Genomic DNA, 17,383 nt, shown 5'->3' with positions numbered 1-17,383 from the left:
GTCCAAAGTGAAATCCATTTGCCACAGTTTTGCCCATTCACTAAATCTATTACGATCTTTTTTGTAATTGTATGCCCCATCTACACTCCTTACAATGGCTATCTTTGTGTCATCAGCAAACTTGGATATATGGCTCTATCTCCTGACACCTAAATCATTAATAAATGCAATGAATAGTTAGTTGAGGCCCTAACACATATCCTTGCGGGACACCACCAATCACATCCTGCCAATTAGAGTACCCGCCCATTATCCCTACTCAGCCAATTTCCTAACCAGGTCAATAATTTGTCCTGTAAAGATGCTATATAAATGCAGGTGGTGGGTTTTGATTTGTTGGTTCTCATGTGGTTAATGCTTACATCTGAATAGCACCAAGAGGGACTCAGTGCAAACACATTACGCACGGCCAGGAACAAGGTCAGTTGGAAAACGCATTCTCCATTGGTTTACCATCCTTGCACAGTGCGTGGGTCAGATAAATCAGGAGATTAGAGGGGCGTCAATCCTTCAAAGAGATTAGGAAATAAATAGACCTACACTTTGTACCTCATTGGACATCTTATTCCTGCTCCCACCAACCGTGCATTGTATTGCATTTAATAAAAACAATAAAAAGATTTTCTGTTCATTATCCTCAATGTTAGGGCCAGCGAAGACTACAAAGTCACTAGCGAGGGTAATCTGAATAAAGAAGTGAAGTTATCTAGGATCAAAAGAGAGCCAAAAATGGAAGGGGGCCCATATTGCTAAGGTGATTTGTTCCCTTTCTTCCCAGTCGACATCCGATGGAGTGATGCCCACTGCACAGATTCCAGAGCCAACTGATAAGGCCATCGTGCTGGCCAGGCCCAAGCTGACTGGTGGCGGTTCAGTGGAGAGTCTGCGGAGCTCCTTGAGTGGGCAGAGTTCAATGAGTAAGAGTCCTTTCATCTTTTAACCCTCGAGGATTGTCCTAGAGTCTCCAGGAATTGGAGATTAATCACCAGCTACTGCTGCAAGTAACTGGGGAGGAAATCATAGGGGCATTAAACAAAATTGTGGGGGGGTTTTATCATTTTTTTTGAACATTTTTATTAGTTGTAAAAATATTGGAGGTGGGGAAAAAACGGCAGTTTGATTAACAGCCAAGATTAATCCAATCAAGCAACAAAGAGTCTCCAATTGGCTGTGGGAAGGTTCAGCATCATGAGGATAGGCCTTTGGCAGAAGTGTGGGGTGGTGCGGTTCAAGGCAGGAGGTCATGTAAGGAAATCTCCAGGAATACACCCAACCAGAGATGGCAACCCTACTTTCAGCACCTGTCTAAAGGTAGAGAAGAGCTGTCGTTCATAAACAAAGAAAAATGAGCTGTTGTGTTGCTATATTCTGACTCACGAAAATTGAAACAATTCAAACATAGAGGTCTGGTTTCCGTGTCCAGGCCCTGGCTATCATATAGAGAGCTTACGATTTTCCAGCGCTGGGCATTTGTATGGCTTGCTCCCTCTGCCAGAGGCCTTGGGAGGGGGAAAATCAGCTAAAGCGGAGTGGGTTGAATCAGGCCATGGGGGAGGGGGAAAATTAGTCTAAGGGGGAGGGGGGAGAATCAGGCCACGGGAGGGGTGGGGTGGGGGGGAAGAGAATGTTGGGGGAGGGGGGAGAATACGTCTACAAGGGAGGGGTGAATCAGAACATGGGGAAGGGGGTGAATACGTCTACTGGGAGGGGAAAATCAGGCCTCGGGGGAACCTGGCCCCAGGGGGTGGGGGGGAGGAATCGGGGGCGGTGTGGGGGGGGGGGCAATCGAGCCCCAGGGGAGGCGTGGGGGGGGGATCGGGCCCCAGGGGGGGAGAGAATCAGGCCCCAGGGGAAAGGGAGGGAAATCAGGCCCCGGGAGGAGGGGGGTGGAGGGTAGGGAATCCGGTCACAAGGGAGGGGGAGAATCAGACCTCACTTTGAAGGGCGTAGAATATAACAACTAAAAGCATCTTCCTTGCCTCTTTCTCTATCAGGCGGTCAGACAGTAAGTACCACAGATTCGTCAGCCAGTAACAGAGAAAGTGTAAAATCGGAAGATGGTGAGGATGAGGAATCTCCCTACCAGGGACCTTTTTGTGGCCGTGCTCGGGTCCACACTGATTTCGTTCCAAGTCCGTATGACACAGATTCGCTGAAACTCAAGGTACCTCTGAATTTATATTCACTTTATCTCCGTCTCCCGACCGGGGCCCTCCACATCCCGACCGGATCCTCCACCTCCCGACCGGATCCTCCACCTCCCGACCGGGGCCCTCCACCTCCCGACCGGGGCCCTCCACCTCCCGACCGGGGCCCTCCACCTCCCGACCGGGGCCCTCCACCTCCCGACCGGGGCCCTCCACCTCCCGACCGGGGCCCTCCACCTCCCGACCGGGGCCCTCCACCTCCCGACCGGGGCCCTCCACCTCCCGACCGGGGCCCTCCACCTCCCGACCGGGGCCCTCCACCTCCCGACCGGGGCCCTCCACCTCCCGACCGGGGCCCTCCACCTCCCGACCGGGGCCCTCCACCTCCCGACCGGGGCCCTCCACCTCCCGACCGGGGCCCTCCACCTCCCGACCGGGGCCCTCCACCTCCCGACCGGGGCCCTCCACCTCCCGACCGGGGCCCTCCACCTCCCGACCGGGGCCCTCCACCTCCCGACCGGGGCCCTCCACCTCCTGACTGGACCCCTCCACCTCCCGACCGGGACCCCTCCACCTCCCGACCGGGACCCCTCCACCTCCCGACCGGGGCTCTACACCTCCCGACCGGGACCCCTCCACCTCCTGACTGGACCCCTCCACCTCCCGACCGGGACCCTCCACCTCCCGACCGGGACCCTCCACCTCCCGACCGGGACCCCTCCACCTCCCGACCGGGACCCCTCCACCTCCCGACCGGGGCTCTCCACCTCCCGACCGGGACCCCTCCACCTCCTGACTGGACCCCTCCACCTCCTGACTGGACCCCTCCACCTCCCGACCGGGACCCCTCCACCTCCCGACCGGGACCCCTCCACCTCCCGACCGGGGCTCTCCACCTCCCGACCGGGGCTCTCCACCTCCCGACCGGGACCCCTCCACCTCCCGACCGGGACCCCTCCACCTCCCGACCGGGGCTCTCCACCTCCCGACCGGGACCCTCCACCTCCCGACCGGGACCCCTCCACCTCCCGACCGGGACCCTCCACCTCCCGACCGGGACCCCTCCACCTCCCGACCGGGACCCCTCCACCTCCCGACCGGGGCTCTCCACCTCCCGACCGGGACCCCTCCACCTCCTGACTGGACCCCTCCACCTCCTGACTGGACCCCTCCACCTCCCGACCGGGACCCCTCCACCTCCCGACTGGACCCCTCCACCTCCCGACCGGGGCCCTCCACCTCCCGACCGGGACCCCTCCACCTCCCGACCGGGACCCCTCCACCTCCCGACCGGGACCCCTCCACCTCCCGACCGGGGCTCTCCACCTCCCGACCGGGGCTCTCCACCTCCCGACCGGGACCCCTCCACCTCCCGACTGGACCCCTCCACCTCCCGACCGGGGCCCTCCACCTCCCGACTGGACCCCTCCACCTCCCGACTGGACCCCTCCACCTCCCGACCGGGGCCCTCCACCTCCCGACCGGGGCCCCATCACCCGATGGTATCAAGCTCTACCGGCCTTCACTCTCCTCTGCCAAAATTGCGCACTACTCCAGGATCATCCTGGAGCGCTGACCTTGTCCATCGGACGCACCACCCATTCCCACAGAACAGCTGAACAAATAGCTTCCCCTCCTGGTCACCAATGTTGGGTGACTCTGACAATGGTTCCCTCTTCTTAATATTGTCCTCTCTTTTTCAACTCTGCGATCATCACCGCCATCCCCCCATCAAAAGCACACACCCTCGACCCCTTCGTCCTTGCTAAATACTATTCCCATTTAGGGTGTTCCCCACTCCTCCCACCATAGACTGGTACTATTGCTGTATAGACTAGTTTGAGAAGCAGTATGCCGAGCCTTTCACACTGATTTAATTTTAAAATAGTCCAGTGAATTTAAAACCGGTGGATCAATTGCGTTCAAGGGCATTCAGGAGAAACTTCTTCACCAAGAGAGAGGTTAGAATTTGCGACTGCAAGGAGCAGTTCAGGTGAAGAGCACAGCTGCCTTTTGGGGGAAGCTAGATGAATACATGAGGGATAAAAGAATAGAAGGGTATGCTGATAGGGTGAGATGAAGAGGGGTAGGAGGAGGCTCGTGTGGAGCATAAACACCGCCAGTTGGGTTAAATGGCTTGTTTCTGTGCTATACATTCTATGTAACACAAATGGGCAATTCTGTGAACACACTGACCAGTGAAAATAGTGCAGAGAAAATTCAATCCACTAAAATCAACACCATCGAACTATCATTATCATCATCATAGGCAGTCCCTCGGAATCGAGGAAGACTTGCTTCCACTCTTAAAATGGCTGAACAGTCCAATACGAGAACCACAGTCCCTGTCACAGATGGGACAGTCGTTGAGGGAAGGTGTGTGCTGGTTTGCCGCACACTCTTTCCACTACTTGAGCTTGATTTCTGCATGCTCTCGATTTCTGCATGCACTTGGCGATGAGACTCGAGGAGCTCAGAGCCCTCCCGAATGCATTTCCTCCACTTAGGGCAGTCTTTGGCCAGGGATTCCCAAGTGTCAGTGGGAATGTTGCATTTTATCAGGGAGGCTTTGAGGGTGTCCTTGTAACGTTTCCTCTGCGCACCTTTGGCTCGTTTGCCGTGAAGGAGTTCCGAGTAGAGCGCTTGCTTTGGGAGTCTCATATCTGGCATGTGGACAATGTGGCCTGCCCAGCTGAACTGATTAAGTGTGGTCAGTGCTTCTATGCTGGGGATGTTGGCCTCGTCGAGGACGCAGATGTTGGTGCATCTGTCTTCCCAGGGGATTTGTAGGATCTTGCGGAGACATCGTTGGTAGTATTTCTCCAGCGACTTGAGGTGTCTACTGTATGGCTCAGAGACATGCTCCATGTCTCTGAGCCATACAGGAGGATGGGTATTACTACAGCCCTGTAGACCATGAGCTTGGTGGCAGATTTGAGAGCCTGGTCTTCAAACAGTCTTTTCCTCAGGCTGCACTGGGGGCGGTGTTGAATCTCGTCGTCAATGTCTGATAAGAGGCTCCCGAGATATGGGAAATGGTCCACATTGTCCAGGGCCGCGCCGTGGATCTTGATGACTGGGGGACAGTGCTGTGCAGCGAGAACAGGCTGGTGGAGGACCTTTGTCTTACAGATGTTTAGTGTAAGGCCCATGCTTTCGTACGCCTCAGTAAATATGTCGTCTATGTCCTGGAATTCAGCCTCTGTATGTGTGCAGACGCAGGCATCGTTTGCGTACTGTAGCTCAATGACAGAGGTTGGGGTGGTCTTGGACCTGGCCTGGAGGCGACGAAAGTTGAACAGGTTCCCACTGGTTCTATAGTTCAGTTCCACTCCAGCGGGGAGCTTGTTGACTGAGGTAGAGCATGACAGTGAGGAAGATTGAGAAGAGGGTTGGGGCAATGACGCAGCCCTGTTTGACCCCGGTCCGGACGTGGAATGGATCTGTTGGTAAGGATCACGGCCTGCATGTCATGGAGCAGGCGAACCAAGCACTAACTGACTCCCTCCGCCAAAACTGAAACTGATCATCTTTACCAAAGACTTGTGATAAACCAAGGGATAAAAATAAAGAATTTTACCATTTTACAGCACAGAAGAATGCTAGTCAGCCTTTTGTGGCTGTGCCAGCTCCCTGAAAGTGCTGGCCTAATTAATTCCATTCCCTTCGCCTTTCTCCATACCCTTGTCCAATTTTTATTTTTCAAAGGTTTCTTTTTTTAAAGTTATAATGGATTCTGCTTCTGTGTTGTTGATTCCTAACACCCACTGGGGAAGTAGTTTTTCCCTTTTTACATTATCTTTCATAATTTCAAACTCCTATCAGATCTCCACTGCTCTAATGAAAAAAGCCCCAATTTCTCTGGTTTCGCCTCGAAACCAAAGCCTCTCGTCCCTTAATTCACCTTAATGAATCTCTTCTGTACCCTCGCCAGGGCCTTGACATCCTTCACAAAGTAAGGCATCCAAACTGAATACAATATTTTAACTGCTGCCTAACCAATGATTTGTACAGGTTTAGTATTAACTCTTTGCTTTTTACTCTATACTCCCAGTTATAAAACCCAATATCCTTTATGCTTTTTTTTCAACTTATCAACTTGTCCTCCCATTTTTAAAGATTTGTGTTTATGAACCTTGAGTCTCTGTTCCTCAACTCTTTTTAAAGTTTTACCATTTTTGTGTTGTTGTGCTCTCAATCCTCCCAAAATGTATTACCCTCACATTTCTCTGCATTAAATTTAACCTGACACCATTCCATCGAATCTGCTAACCTATTTCCTCCTGAAGTTGTTTGCAATCCTCTTCGCTGTTAACCATGCTTCCTATTTTTAATGTTGTATGCAGATTTTTACAATATTCCCTCCTATACCAAGTCCAAGTCAATTTTATATATATATATATATTGAGGAGAGCTGTGGTCCCAACACTGACCCCTGGCGTTGGAGCAATGACAAGTAACTGCAGATCAGTTGGCAGATCTACATCTGGTAATTATAGACCCATTAGCCCAGTGACCCTTTAAGATTAAACAAAAGGGCTTTACTTGCGACCAGCTCTCTCTCATTCTCCCACTGGACAGATTGGGCACGGAGCACACACCCCATTTTTTTTGAGCGCCCCTGAAAATGGCGCGTGCCGATGATACAATAAAAAAGCAAGGAAGCGCTGGTTGGAAAGTCTCATTTACAGGGCAGCCCTCAGCCTGCATCTACTGCAACTGCAGATACATCCTCGGGGGTGGGAGGAATTCCAGAAAACCCAGGACAAAATAAAACGGGCGGAAAATCAGTATCACAATGTTAAACATTCCTCGGGTACAAATTATAGGAATTATCACTTTAGAAAGTGAATCGGGGAGAGAGATTGAGACACAAATATATATATTATATATAAAAATTGAATACCAGTCATAACTATTGTTTATATTTAGTAGTCCAAAACAAGTAATTACTTGTATAATTTCTGTTTATACAATGTCATTGGGGAGGGAAACACTACTGGGTTGTAAAGAGTGAATTTTGGGACTTTTATCTGAGGTAAAGGATCTTTTCTAAGGTAAATTGTTGCAGTATTATTTGTTCGAGATCGGAATAATGCTACATTCATAGACTATCCCTAGTTTTCCTAAGAAGGTGGTGGTGGGTCTTGGATGTCAGCCTTGGCTCAGTGGGTAGCACTCTCACCTTTGAGTCAGAAGGTTGTGGATTCAAGTCCCACTCCAGAGGCTTGAGCACAAAATCTAGGCTGACACTCCTGTGCAGTACTGAGGGAGTGCTGCACATTCAGAGTGCCGTCTTTTGGATGAGACGTTAAAGCGAGGCCCCCGATTCCGCTCACTGTTGGATGTAAAATGGCACTATTTTGAAGAAGTGCAGGAGAATTCTCCTTGAGATCCTGGCCAATATTTATCCTCAACAACACCTAAAATCAGATTATTGGATCATTATCAAATTGCTGTTTGTGGGAACTTGCTGTGCGAAAATTTGGTGCCGAGTTTCCTAAATTACAACAGTGATTACACTTCGAAAAGTACCTCATTGGCTGTAAAGCACTTTGGCACCTCCTGGGATCGTGAAAGGCGCTATATAAATGTAAATCTTTCTTTCTATCTTTGTTTCTTTTTCTTCTTGAACCACTTGCTCCCACAATGGCGCTAGGTAGGCAGTTCCAGGCTTCTGACCCAGCAGCAATGAAGGGTGATGTGTTTCTTGGAGGTTATGATGTTCCCATGACATTGCTGCTCTTGTCCATCGGTGGCAGAGGTCATGGGACTGGGAGATTCTGTCGATGTAACCTTGTTGAATGATAGAATCTTACAGCACAGAAGGAGGCCATTTGGTCTATCATTCCTGTGCTGACTCTTTCAAAGAGCTGTCCAATTTAGTCCCACACCCCAGGTTTTTCCCCATAATCCTGCAAACGAGTCCTCTTCGAGTACATGTCCAATTGCCTTTTCAAAGTTTCTATGGAATCTGATTCCACCACCCATTCAGATAGTGCATTCCAGCCCTCTGTCTGAATACATTTCTCCTAATTTCCCCTCTAGTTCTTCTGCCAATTATTTTACATCTATGACCTCTGATTGCCGATCCATTTACCAGAAGAAATAGTTTCTCCCTACTTGCTGTTGCAAAACCACTCATAATTTTGAATACCGTTATTAGGTCTCCTTTTAACCTTCTCTGCTCCAAGGAGAACAATCCCAGCTTCTGAAATCTCTCCACATGACTGAAGTCCTTCATCCCTGGTATCCTCCTCGTAGAACTCCTCTGCACCCTCTCCAGGGCTTTGACATCCTTCCTAAAGTGTGGTGCCCAGAATTGTACACAATACTCCAGCCGAGGCCTAACCAGTGATAGTATAAAGGTTTAGCACGACTTCCTTGTTTTTGTATTTGATGTCCCTATTTACAAAGCCAAGTATCCCATATGAGTTGCTGTAGTGCATCCTGTAGGTAATGTATACTATAGCTACAGTGCTACCAGTGGTAGATGTTGAGCCTATATATTGGCTGGGGCGGTGATCAAGTGACTTGCCCTGTCCTGGATGGTGTTGAGCTTCTTAAGTGTTGACCAGGCTGCGCCCATCCAAGTGACTATTGAATGCTCCATAATGCTCTAGCCCTGAGTCCTTACATGGTGGAGAGGCTTTGAGGAGTTAGAATTTAAGCCACTCATCGCAGATTACCTGGATTGTGGACTGTAGTCTCTGGGTTTTTTTTTGTCTCATTGCTGACTGTGGGACCTTGCTGTGCGCAAATTGTCTGCCGCATTTCCTACCTTACAACAGCGACTACACTTCAAAAAGTACTTCATTGGCTGTGAAGTGCTTTGGGATGTAATGATGTTGTGAAAGGCTCTATATAAATGCAAGTTCTTTCTGTAAGTACAGATATTTTTTAATACAATCCCTACATTTTTCTCTTGGTAGTTTTACACATTCCAACAGTAACTATTGCTAATCTGTCAACCTGTTTTACAGAAAGGAGACATTATAGATATAATCAGTAAACCTCCAGGAGGGACTTGGATGGGCCTGTTGAACAATAAAGTTGGAACATTCAAATTCATTTACGTGGACATTGTGAATGATGAAGTGGAGAAACCAAAAAGGCCGAGGAGGAGGAGGAGACAGGGAGGCAAACACCCCAAACCCCAATCCGTTCAGGAGCTCCTCCAAAGCATTGATCTACAGGTTGGTTTCTTGACTTATTCTAACCGCATCTTTATTCATCGAGTCCCTAACTCTGAGATTTTCCAGGAAAAGAAAGTTGAATTCACACAAAAGAACCTTTAATTTGACAGCGACTCGGAAAAAAGTAATTCTCCGGTGAAAAGTTGGGGCCAATTTAATTATTGGTACCATAGCAACCAGTCAAAAATTGCAACAACAAAAAACTTCTTCACACCCGATACAATTTTGATGGAGGCCTTAAGATAGGTGACTATTGCTCCTGCCCAAAGCAGGCAGGAGCTCCTGAATATATTGCAATTGGGGTCATGTGACATATTTAGGACTCCAATGCTATTTCTATCTCAACAATAAGAAAGATCCGGAAGATCCTTTGACCTTCCTGCTAAGCCCCAGGAGCAGACCTATGAGAAGATCCGCCAACCTGCCCCAACAGCCCAGGAGCAGACCTATGAGAAGGTCCTCCAAATTGCCCGCCAGACTTCAAGAGCAGACCCAAAAGAAGTTAGAATCATATAATGATACAGCGCAGAATAAGGCCATTCGTCTCATCGTGCCTGTGCCGGCTCTTTAAAGAACTATCCAATTATTCCCGCTCCTTCCCCATAGCCCTGCAATTGTTTATCTGATGTCCTTTTGAAAGATACTGTTGAATCTGCTTCCACCGCCCCTTCAGGAAGTGCATTCCACATCACAACAAACTGCTGCGTTTAAAAACATTTTTTTTAAATCCTCGTGTCATCTCTGGTTCTTTTGCCAATTATCTTAAATCTGTGTCCTCAAGTTTGTTTCTCCTTATTTACTCAATCAAAACCTTTCATGATCCATGTAGAACAAACCCAGTTCTTCTAGTCTCTCCACGTAACTGAAGTCTTTCATCCCTGGTACCACATAGCAAATCAATGTCCTCGGGGGAGTGTTTGCTAGTGCTGTTGGGGAGGGGTTAAACTAATATGGCAGGGGGATGGGAACCTATGCAGGGAGTCAGAGGGAAGTAGAATGGGGGCAGAAGCAAAAGATAGAAAGAAGAAAAGTAAAAGTGGAGGGCAGAGAAACCCAAGGCAAAAATCAAAAATGGCCACATTACAGCAAAATTCTAAAGGGGCAAAGTGTGTTAAAAAGACAAGCCTGAAGGCTCTGTGCCTCAATGCAAGGAGCATTCCTAATAAGGTGGACGAATTAACTCCACAGTCAGCAATTAATGAATATGATATCATTGGCATCGTGAAGACATGGCTCCAGGGTGACCAAGGCTGGGAACTCAACATCCAGGGGTATTCAACATTCAGGAAGGATAGACAAAAAGGAAAAGGAGGTGGGGTAGCGTTGCTGGTTAAAGAGGAAATGAACACAATAGTAAAGAAGGATTAGCTTGGATGATGTGGAATCTGTATGGGTGGAGCTGCGGAATACCAAAGGGTTGAAAACGCTAGTGGGAGTTATGTACAGACCACCAAACAGTAGTAGTGAGGTTGGGGACAGCATCAAACAACAATTTAGGGGTGCGTGCAATAAAGGTACAGCAGTTATCATAGGCAACTTTAATCTACAGATAGATTGGGCTAACCAAACTGGTAGCAATGCAGTGAAGGACAATTTCCTGGAGTGTATCAGGGATGGTTTTCTAGACCAATATGTCAAGGAACCAACTCGAGGGCTGACCATCTTAGACTGGGTGATGTGTAATGAGAAAGGACTAATTAGCAATCTTGTTGTGCGAGGCCCCTTGGGGAAGAGTGACCATAATATGGTAGAATTCTTTATTAAGATGGAGAGTGACACAGTTAATTCAGAGACTAGGGTCCTGAACTTAAGGAAAGGTAACTTCGATGTTATGAGACGTGAATTGGCTAGAATAGACTGGCAAATGATACTTAAAGCGTTGACGGCGGATAGGCAATGGCAAACATTTAAAGATCACATGGATGAACTTCAACAATTGTACATCCCTGTCTGGCGTAAAAATAAAACGGGGAAGATGGCTCAACCATGGCTAACAAGGGAAATTAAGGATAGTGTTAGATCCAAGGAAGAGGCAGAAAAAGCAGCAAACCTGAGGACTGGGAGAAATTTAGAATTCAGCAGAGGAGGACAAAGGGTCTAATTAGGAGGGGGGAAATAGAGTATGAGAGGAAGATTGCTGGGAACATAAAAACTGACTGCAAAAGCTTCTATAGATATGTGAAGAGAAAAAGATTAGTGAAGACAAATGCAGGTCCCTTGTAGTCAGATTCAGGTGAATTTATAATGGGGAACAAAGAAATGGCAGACCAGTCGAACAAATACTTTGGTTCTGTCTTCACAAAGGAAGACACAAATAACCACCTGGAAATACTAGGGGACCAAGGGTCTAGTGAGAAGGAAGAACTGAAGGAAATCCTTATTAGGCGTGAAATTGTGTTACGGAAATTGATGGGATTGAAGGCCGATAAATCCCCAGGGTCTGATAGTCTGCATCCCAGAGTACTTAAGGAAGTGGCCCGAGAAATAGTGGATGCATTGGTGATCATTTTCCAACAGTCTATCGACTCTGGATCAGTTCCTATGGACTGGAGGGTAGCTAATGTAACCCCACTTTTTAAAAAAGGAGGGAGAGAGAAAACGGGTAATTATAGACCAATTAGCCTGACATCAGTAGTGGGGAAAATGTTGGAATCAGTTATTAAAGATGAAATAGCAGCGCATTTGGAACGCAGTGATAGGATCGGTCCAAGTCAGCAAGAATTTATGAAAGGGAAATCATGCTTGACAAATCTTCTAGAATTTTTTGAGGATGTAACTAGTAGAGTGGACATGGGAGAACCAGTGGATGTGGTGTATTTGGACTTTCAAAAAGCTTTTGACAAGGTCCCACACAAGAGGGTGGTGTGCAAAATTAAAGCACATGGTATTGGGGGTAATGTACTGACGTGGATAGAGAACTGGTTGACAGAGAGGAAGCAGAGGGTCGGGATAAACGGGTCCTTTTCAGAATGGCAGGCAGTGACTAGTGGAGTGCCGCAGGGCTCAGTGCTGGGACCCCAGCTATTTACAATATACATTCATGATTTAGATGAAGGAATTGCGTGTAATATCTCCAGGTTTGCGGATGACACTAAGCTGGGAGGCGGTGTGAGCTGTGAGGAGGACGCTAAGAGGCTGCAGGGTGACTTGGACAGGTTAGGTGAATGGGCAAATGCATGCAGATGCAGTATAATGTGGATAAATGTGAGGTTATCCACTTTGGTGGCAAAAACACGAAGGCAGAATATTATCTGTATGGTGGCAGAATAGAAAAAGGGGAGGTGCAACGAGACCTGGGTGTCATGGTACATCAGTCATTGAAAGTTGGCATGCAGGTACAGCAGATGGTGAAGAAGGCAAATGGTATGTTGGCCTTCATAGCTAGGGGATTTGAGTATAGCAGCAGGGAGGTCTTACTGCAGTTGTACAGGGCCTTGGTGAGGCCTCACCTGGAATATTGTATTCAGTTTTGATCTCCTAATCTGAGAAAGGACGTTCTTGCTGTTGAGGGATTGCAGCGAAGTTTCACCAGACTAATTCCTGGGATGGCAGGATTGACATGAGGAGAGACTGGATCGACTGGGCCTGTATTCACTGGAGTTTAGAAGGATGAGAGGGGTTCTCATAGAAACATAAAATTCTGACAGAACTGGACAGGTTAGATGCTGGAAGAATGTTTCCGATGTTGGGGAAGTCCAGAACCAGGGGTCACAGTCTAAGGATAAGGGGTAAGCCATTTAGGACTGAGATGAGGAGAAACTTCTTCACTCAGAGTTGTTAACCTGTGAAATTCCCTACCGCAGAGAGTTGTTGATGCCAGTTCATTGGATATATTCAAGAGGGAGTTAGATATGGCCCTTACGGCTAAAGGGATCAAGGGGTATGGAGAGAAAGCAGGAAAGGGGTACTGAGGTGAATGATCAGCCATGATCTTATTGAATGGTGGTGCAAGCTCGAAGGGCCGAATGGCCTACTCCTGCACCTAATTTCTATGTTTCTATCACTTCTGCACCCTCTCCAAGGTCTTGACATCTTCTTAACATATGGTGCCCAGAATTGGACACAATACTCCAGCTGGGGCCTAACCAGTTTTTTTTATATTGGTGCTTCCTTGCTTTTGTTCTCCATTTGTAAAGCCATGATCCTGTATACATTTTTAACAGCCTTCTCAACTTGTCCTGCCTCAGCTCATGTGCTGCTGAAACCCTCATCCATGCCTTTGTTACCTCCAGACTTGACTATTCCAATGCACTCCTGGCCGGCCTCCCATCTTCCACCCTGCATAAACACATGCTCATCCAAAATATCTTAACTTGCTTCAAGTCTCGTTCACCCATCTCCCCCCCCTGTGCTTGCTGATCTACACTGGCTCCCGGTCCGACAACGCCTCAATTTTATAATCCTCATCCTTGTTTTTAGCCTTTTGTGTGTCAGCCGTGGCTCAGTTGGCAGCAGTCTTACCTCTGAGTCAGAAGTTTGTGGGTTCAAGTCCCACTCCAGCACAAAAAAATCTAGGCTGACACTCCCGTGCAGTGCTGAGATGCTAAAACTGATTCCCAGTCTGCTCTCTCGTGGATGTAAAAGGTCCCATGGCACTATTTTGAAGACGAGCAGGGAGTTATCCCCGGTGTCCTGGCTAATATTTGTCCCTTAATCAAAATCGCCAAAAAAAATTATCTGGTCATTATCACATTGCTGTTTGTGGGAGCTTGCTGTGCGCAAATTGGCTGCCGCATTTCCTACATGACAACAGTGACTACACTTCAAAAATTGGCTGTAAAACGCTTTGGGACGTCTGGTGGACTTGAAAGGCACTATATAAATGCAAGTCTTGTTTTTTCTTCTTTCTTTCAAATCCTTCTGTGGCATCATCCCTCCCTATCGGCTATGCTTTCAGCTGCTTGGCCCGAAGCTCTGGAATTCCTTCCCTAAACCTCTCCGCTTCCCTACCCCTCCTCCTTTAAGATGCTCCTTAAAACTTACCTCTTTGACCAAACTTTTGGTCATTTGTCCTATCCCCTGTGGCTCAGTGTCAAAAATGTTTTTATTGATATCGCTTTTGTTAAGTGCCTTCGGATGTTTTGCGATTTTAAAGGCGTTATATAAATGCAAGTTGTAATAGTAATAAGGATCCCGTATGCCTTTTTATCAGCTTTCTCAACTTGCCCTGCCACCTTCAAAGACACATGTCCATGCATCCCCAGGTCTCTCTGTTCCTGCTAACTCCTTTAAAATTGTACCATTTACTTTATATTGCCTCTCTTCATTTTTCCTACCAAAATTAATAATTTCACACTTCTCTGTGCTAAATTTCATCTGCCTAATTCGTCAGCCTGTCTATGTCCTCCTGGAGTCTTACTCTGGAGTCTTCACTGTTTACTACATTTCTGAGTAAACATTGAAATTGTGCCCAAGTCCAGGTCATTAATATTTATCAAAAAGAGCAGTGCTCCCAATACTGACCCCTGGGGGACACCACTGAATATTTCCCTCCAGTCTGAAAAACAACTGTTCACCACTACCCTCTGTTTTCTGTCCCTTAGCCAATTATGCAACCACTGTCCCCTTAATCCTCCGGGCTTCAATTTTGCTCACAGGTCAAATGGGCTCAAAATTGGCCAGGAGTTGCTCTTTTTTTTAGAGCAACTTGATTTTTCTGGAGTATCTTAAAAATCCACATTTTGCACATTCAATTTGCACCAGTGTAAGTGAGTTAATTAGGATTTTTAAAGTTTTTTTCAAAAGGGGCTGTTACCAGCCACCTGCGCCCATTTTGGCCATTTAGGCCACTTTGGCCAGCTAATAGTTACTCCAAACTAACTTAGGCCAGCGAATGTCGTCTCTTGTGAAAACCCTTGCGGAGAGTTAAGAAATCAGCGCAGGGAGGTATATCGGAGGCCAGCAGAACTTAATGACTTGACTAAAGAATGTGAATAGGATCAAACAGCTATACTGGACATCATATGACAAACTTCACAAAGTTAATTTACTATACAACAGAAGCATTCATGGTAGCTTAAACTACAAAAATAAAAGAAGAAAAAGATAGTTGAATTAAGTTGCTCTAATCTCACAACTAATTTAAACAACTATTTGTTTGCAATGATTATACTGGGCCAAAATTTAGCTCATATTATCTAAATAAAGTCTACTTCAATAAATAAGATATATTCTCTGTGTTCCTCCGTCACTTATGTTCTTCTTTCACAATAGCATCAGGTGAATAGGCTTGACAAATGGTCACCACTATTCACAAGTGACAAAACATATTTACATAATTTTTTCAAAATATCCAAATATAGACGTAAGTCCTACCTTACCTTCATCTTTAGCCCGGGAAGGCAGCAGGCTGGCCTGTGTGGTAGGCCACTCGGCCTGGGATAGGGGCGGGACGCACCAGCAGCTGGGATGATGATGATGATGATGATCGGGTCCCACGCTGCAGCACGTACACTGAGAGGCTGGGGGCAGGAGCTACTGAGCATGCGCACATACTCCAACGCGCATGTGCAGATGTTGTGGCACTGTTTTCAGCGCGGGACACTGGCTCCGCCCCCAACCCGACTGGCCACGCTGCACGAAGACCCGGGAAAGGCCAGACAGCGTCCAAAGTGGGGACCGATTTTTTTCGGAGCACTTTTCAACGCAGAAAAGCGGCGCATCTCTGGTAAGTGCGCTGAAAAAAGGAGTGGGCCAATTTTGAGCCCATTATGTGGTACTTTAGCAAACACTTTTTTAAAAGTCTATTTACACAACATAAACTGAACTACCCTCATCGTTATTTCATCAAAGAATTCAATGAAGTTAATCAAATCCAATTTGCCTTTAACAGATCAGTGCTGACTTTCATTTATTAACCCATATTTTTCCAAGTTTCTCCGATTCTCCCGCTAGGCCCCAGAAGGAGGCACACGAAAGGCTCTCCTAGTGGCCCGAGGAGTAGACCTATGAGAATGTCCTCCGCTCTCCCCCGTCCTCCCTCCCCATTTGATATTCTCCGTCACTCTGTTGTGCTTGTTCCGTTTACAGCAACACATGCCGACTCTGCTGTTGAATGGGTACGAGGACCTGGACACGTTCAAGCTACTGCAGGAGGAGGACTTGGATGAACTAAACATTCTGGAACCACAGCACAGGTCCCAGCTGCTGACAGCTGTCGAACTGCTGCACGACTATGACAGTAAGAGCAGTGCCTTTATTGGTACAGTCGTCTTCTTTCGTATGGTAGTAGCAAAGCAAAATCAAATGTCAATGTTGTCAAGTTGGATATCCGGGCCAAAGCTTCCGGTGTAACAGCGTGGATATCTTGTAGGCTGCCTGCAAATTTCCTCTGAGGGCAGTGCTCAATGACGTGCTCCAGGGTCTGATTAGGAGCTCCACAGTCACATGATGGGGATGCTTTAATCATCCACCTATGGAGAAGGTGGCAGCATCCACCATGACCAGTTCTGAGGCGGTTGTCCACTGTTTGCGAGGACGGTTTGATCCTACAGGTTGTACTGTGGGGACCTCTACAAGGAAGCATTTTGACATCGGTCATCAAGGCTGAAGGGCTTCGGCGACGGTCCAAAATGGCCGCCTAGATTTGAGATGGGTTGGTGGTAGGTTGTTCAAGTCGGCCTGGATTTGCATGTCTTTGCTGGTGTAGTGGTTGTATTCTCTGGAGGCTGCATATTCGCGGTGTAGGCCTGGTGATGTGATGTGTGCAAGCACGGGCAGCCAAAGTGTTGGTGTTGATAAAAGCGTACCGGTGATAATTCTCATCGTAGAATTCAGCTGGATATCAACGGATTTGTCAAGCGGACTGGGTAGCCATGCCAGAGAGCAGTACTCTGCTGTGGAGTACACCAGGGCAAGTGCTGCCGTGTGGAGGGGTTGAGCGTCTGTTCCCCGTGTGGATCTGGCGAGTTTCTGGATCAAGGTGGATAGTAATAATTGCAGTCATGCAGTTGAGGCAAGACCAGGAATAATTATTAAGCTTTATTGTTGCATCACCTTAGTTAATGTTAATAAAAGAAAGGAATCTTTGGGATGTTTCAA

At 47.6% G+C, this 17,383-nt stretch overlaps 1 protein-coding gene across 2 annotated transcripts in view; it reads left to right on the top strand.

Moving 5' to 3' along the window:
- sash1a (SAM and SH3 domain containing 1a) overlaps window positions 1-17,383 on the top strand; it is a 260,951-nt gene that overhangs the window by 230,434 nt on the left and 13,134 nt on the right. For both annotated transcript variants that reach the window (XM_070889949.1, XM_070889950.1), the window contains exons 12-15: window positions 779-917; window positions 1,995-2,164; window positions 9,131-9,343; window positions 16,373-16,523. In XM_070889949.1, coding sequence (XP_070746050.1) covers window positions 779-917; window positions 1,995-2,164; window positions 9,131-9,343; window positions 16,373-16,523 — 673 coding nt within the window. The remainder of the gene's footprint in view (window positions 1-778; window positions 918-1,994; window positions 2,165-9,130; window positions 9,344-16,372; window positions 16,524-17,383) is intronic.

The sequence above is a fragment of the Pristiophorus japonicus genome, chromosome 9, assembly GCF_044704955.1.
Source record: "Pristiophorus japonicus isolate sPriJap1 chromosome 9, sPriJap1.hap1, whole genome shotgun sequence".
In the NCBI taxonomy this organism is placed as follows: domain Eukaryota; kingdom Metazoa; phylum Chordata; class Chondrichthyes; family Pristiophoridae; genus Pristiophorus; species Pristiophorus japonicus.
Note: the sequence above shows the minus strand (reverse complement) of the source record. Positions and strands in the feature narration are given on the sequence as shown.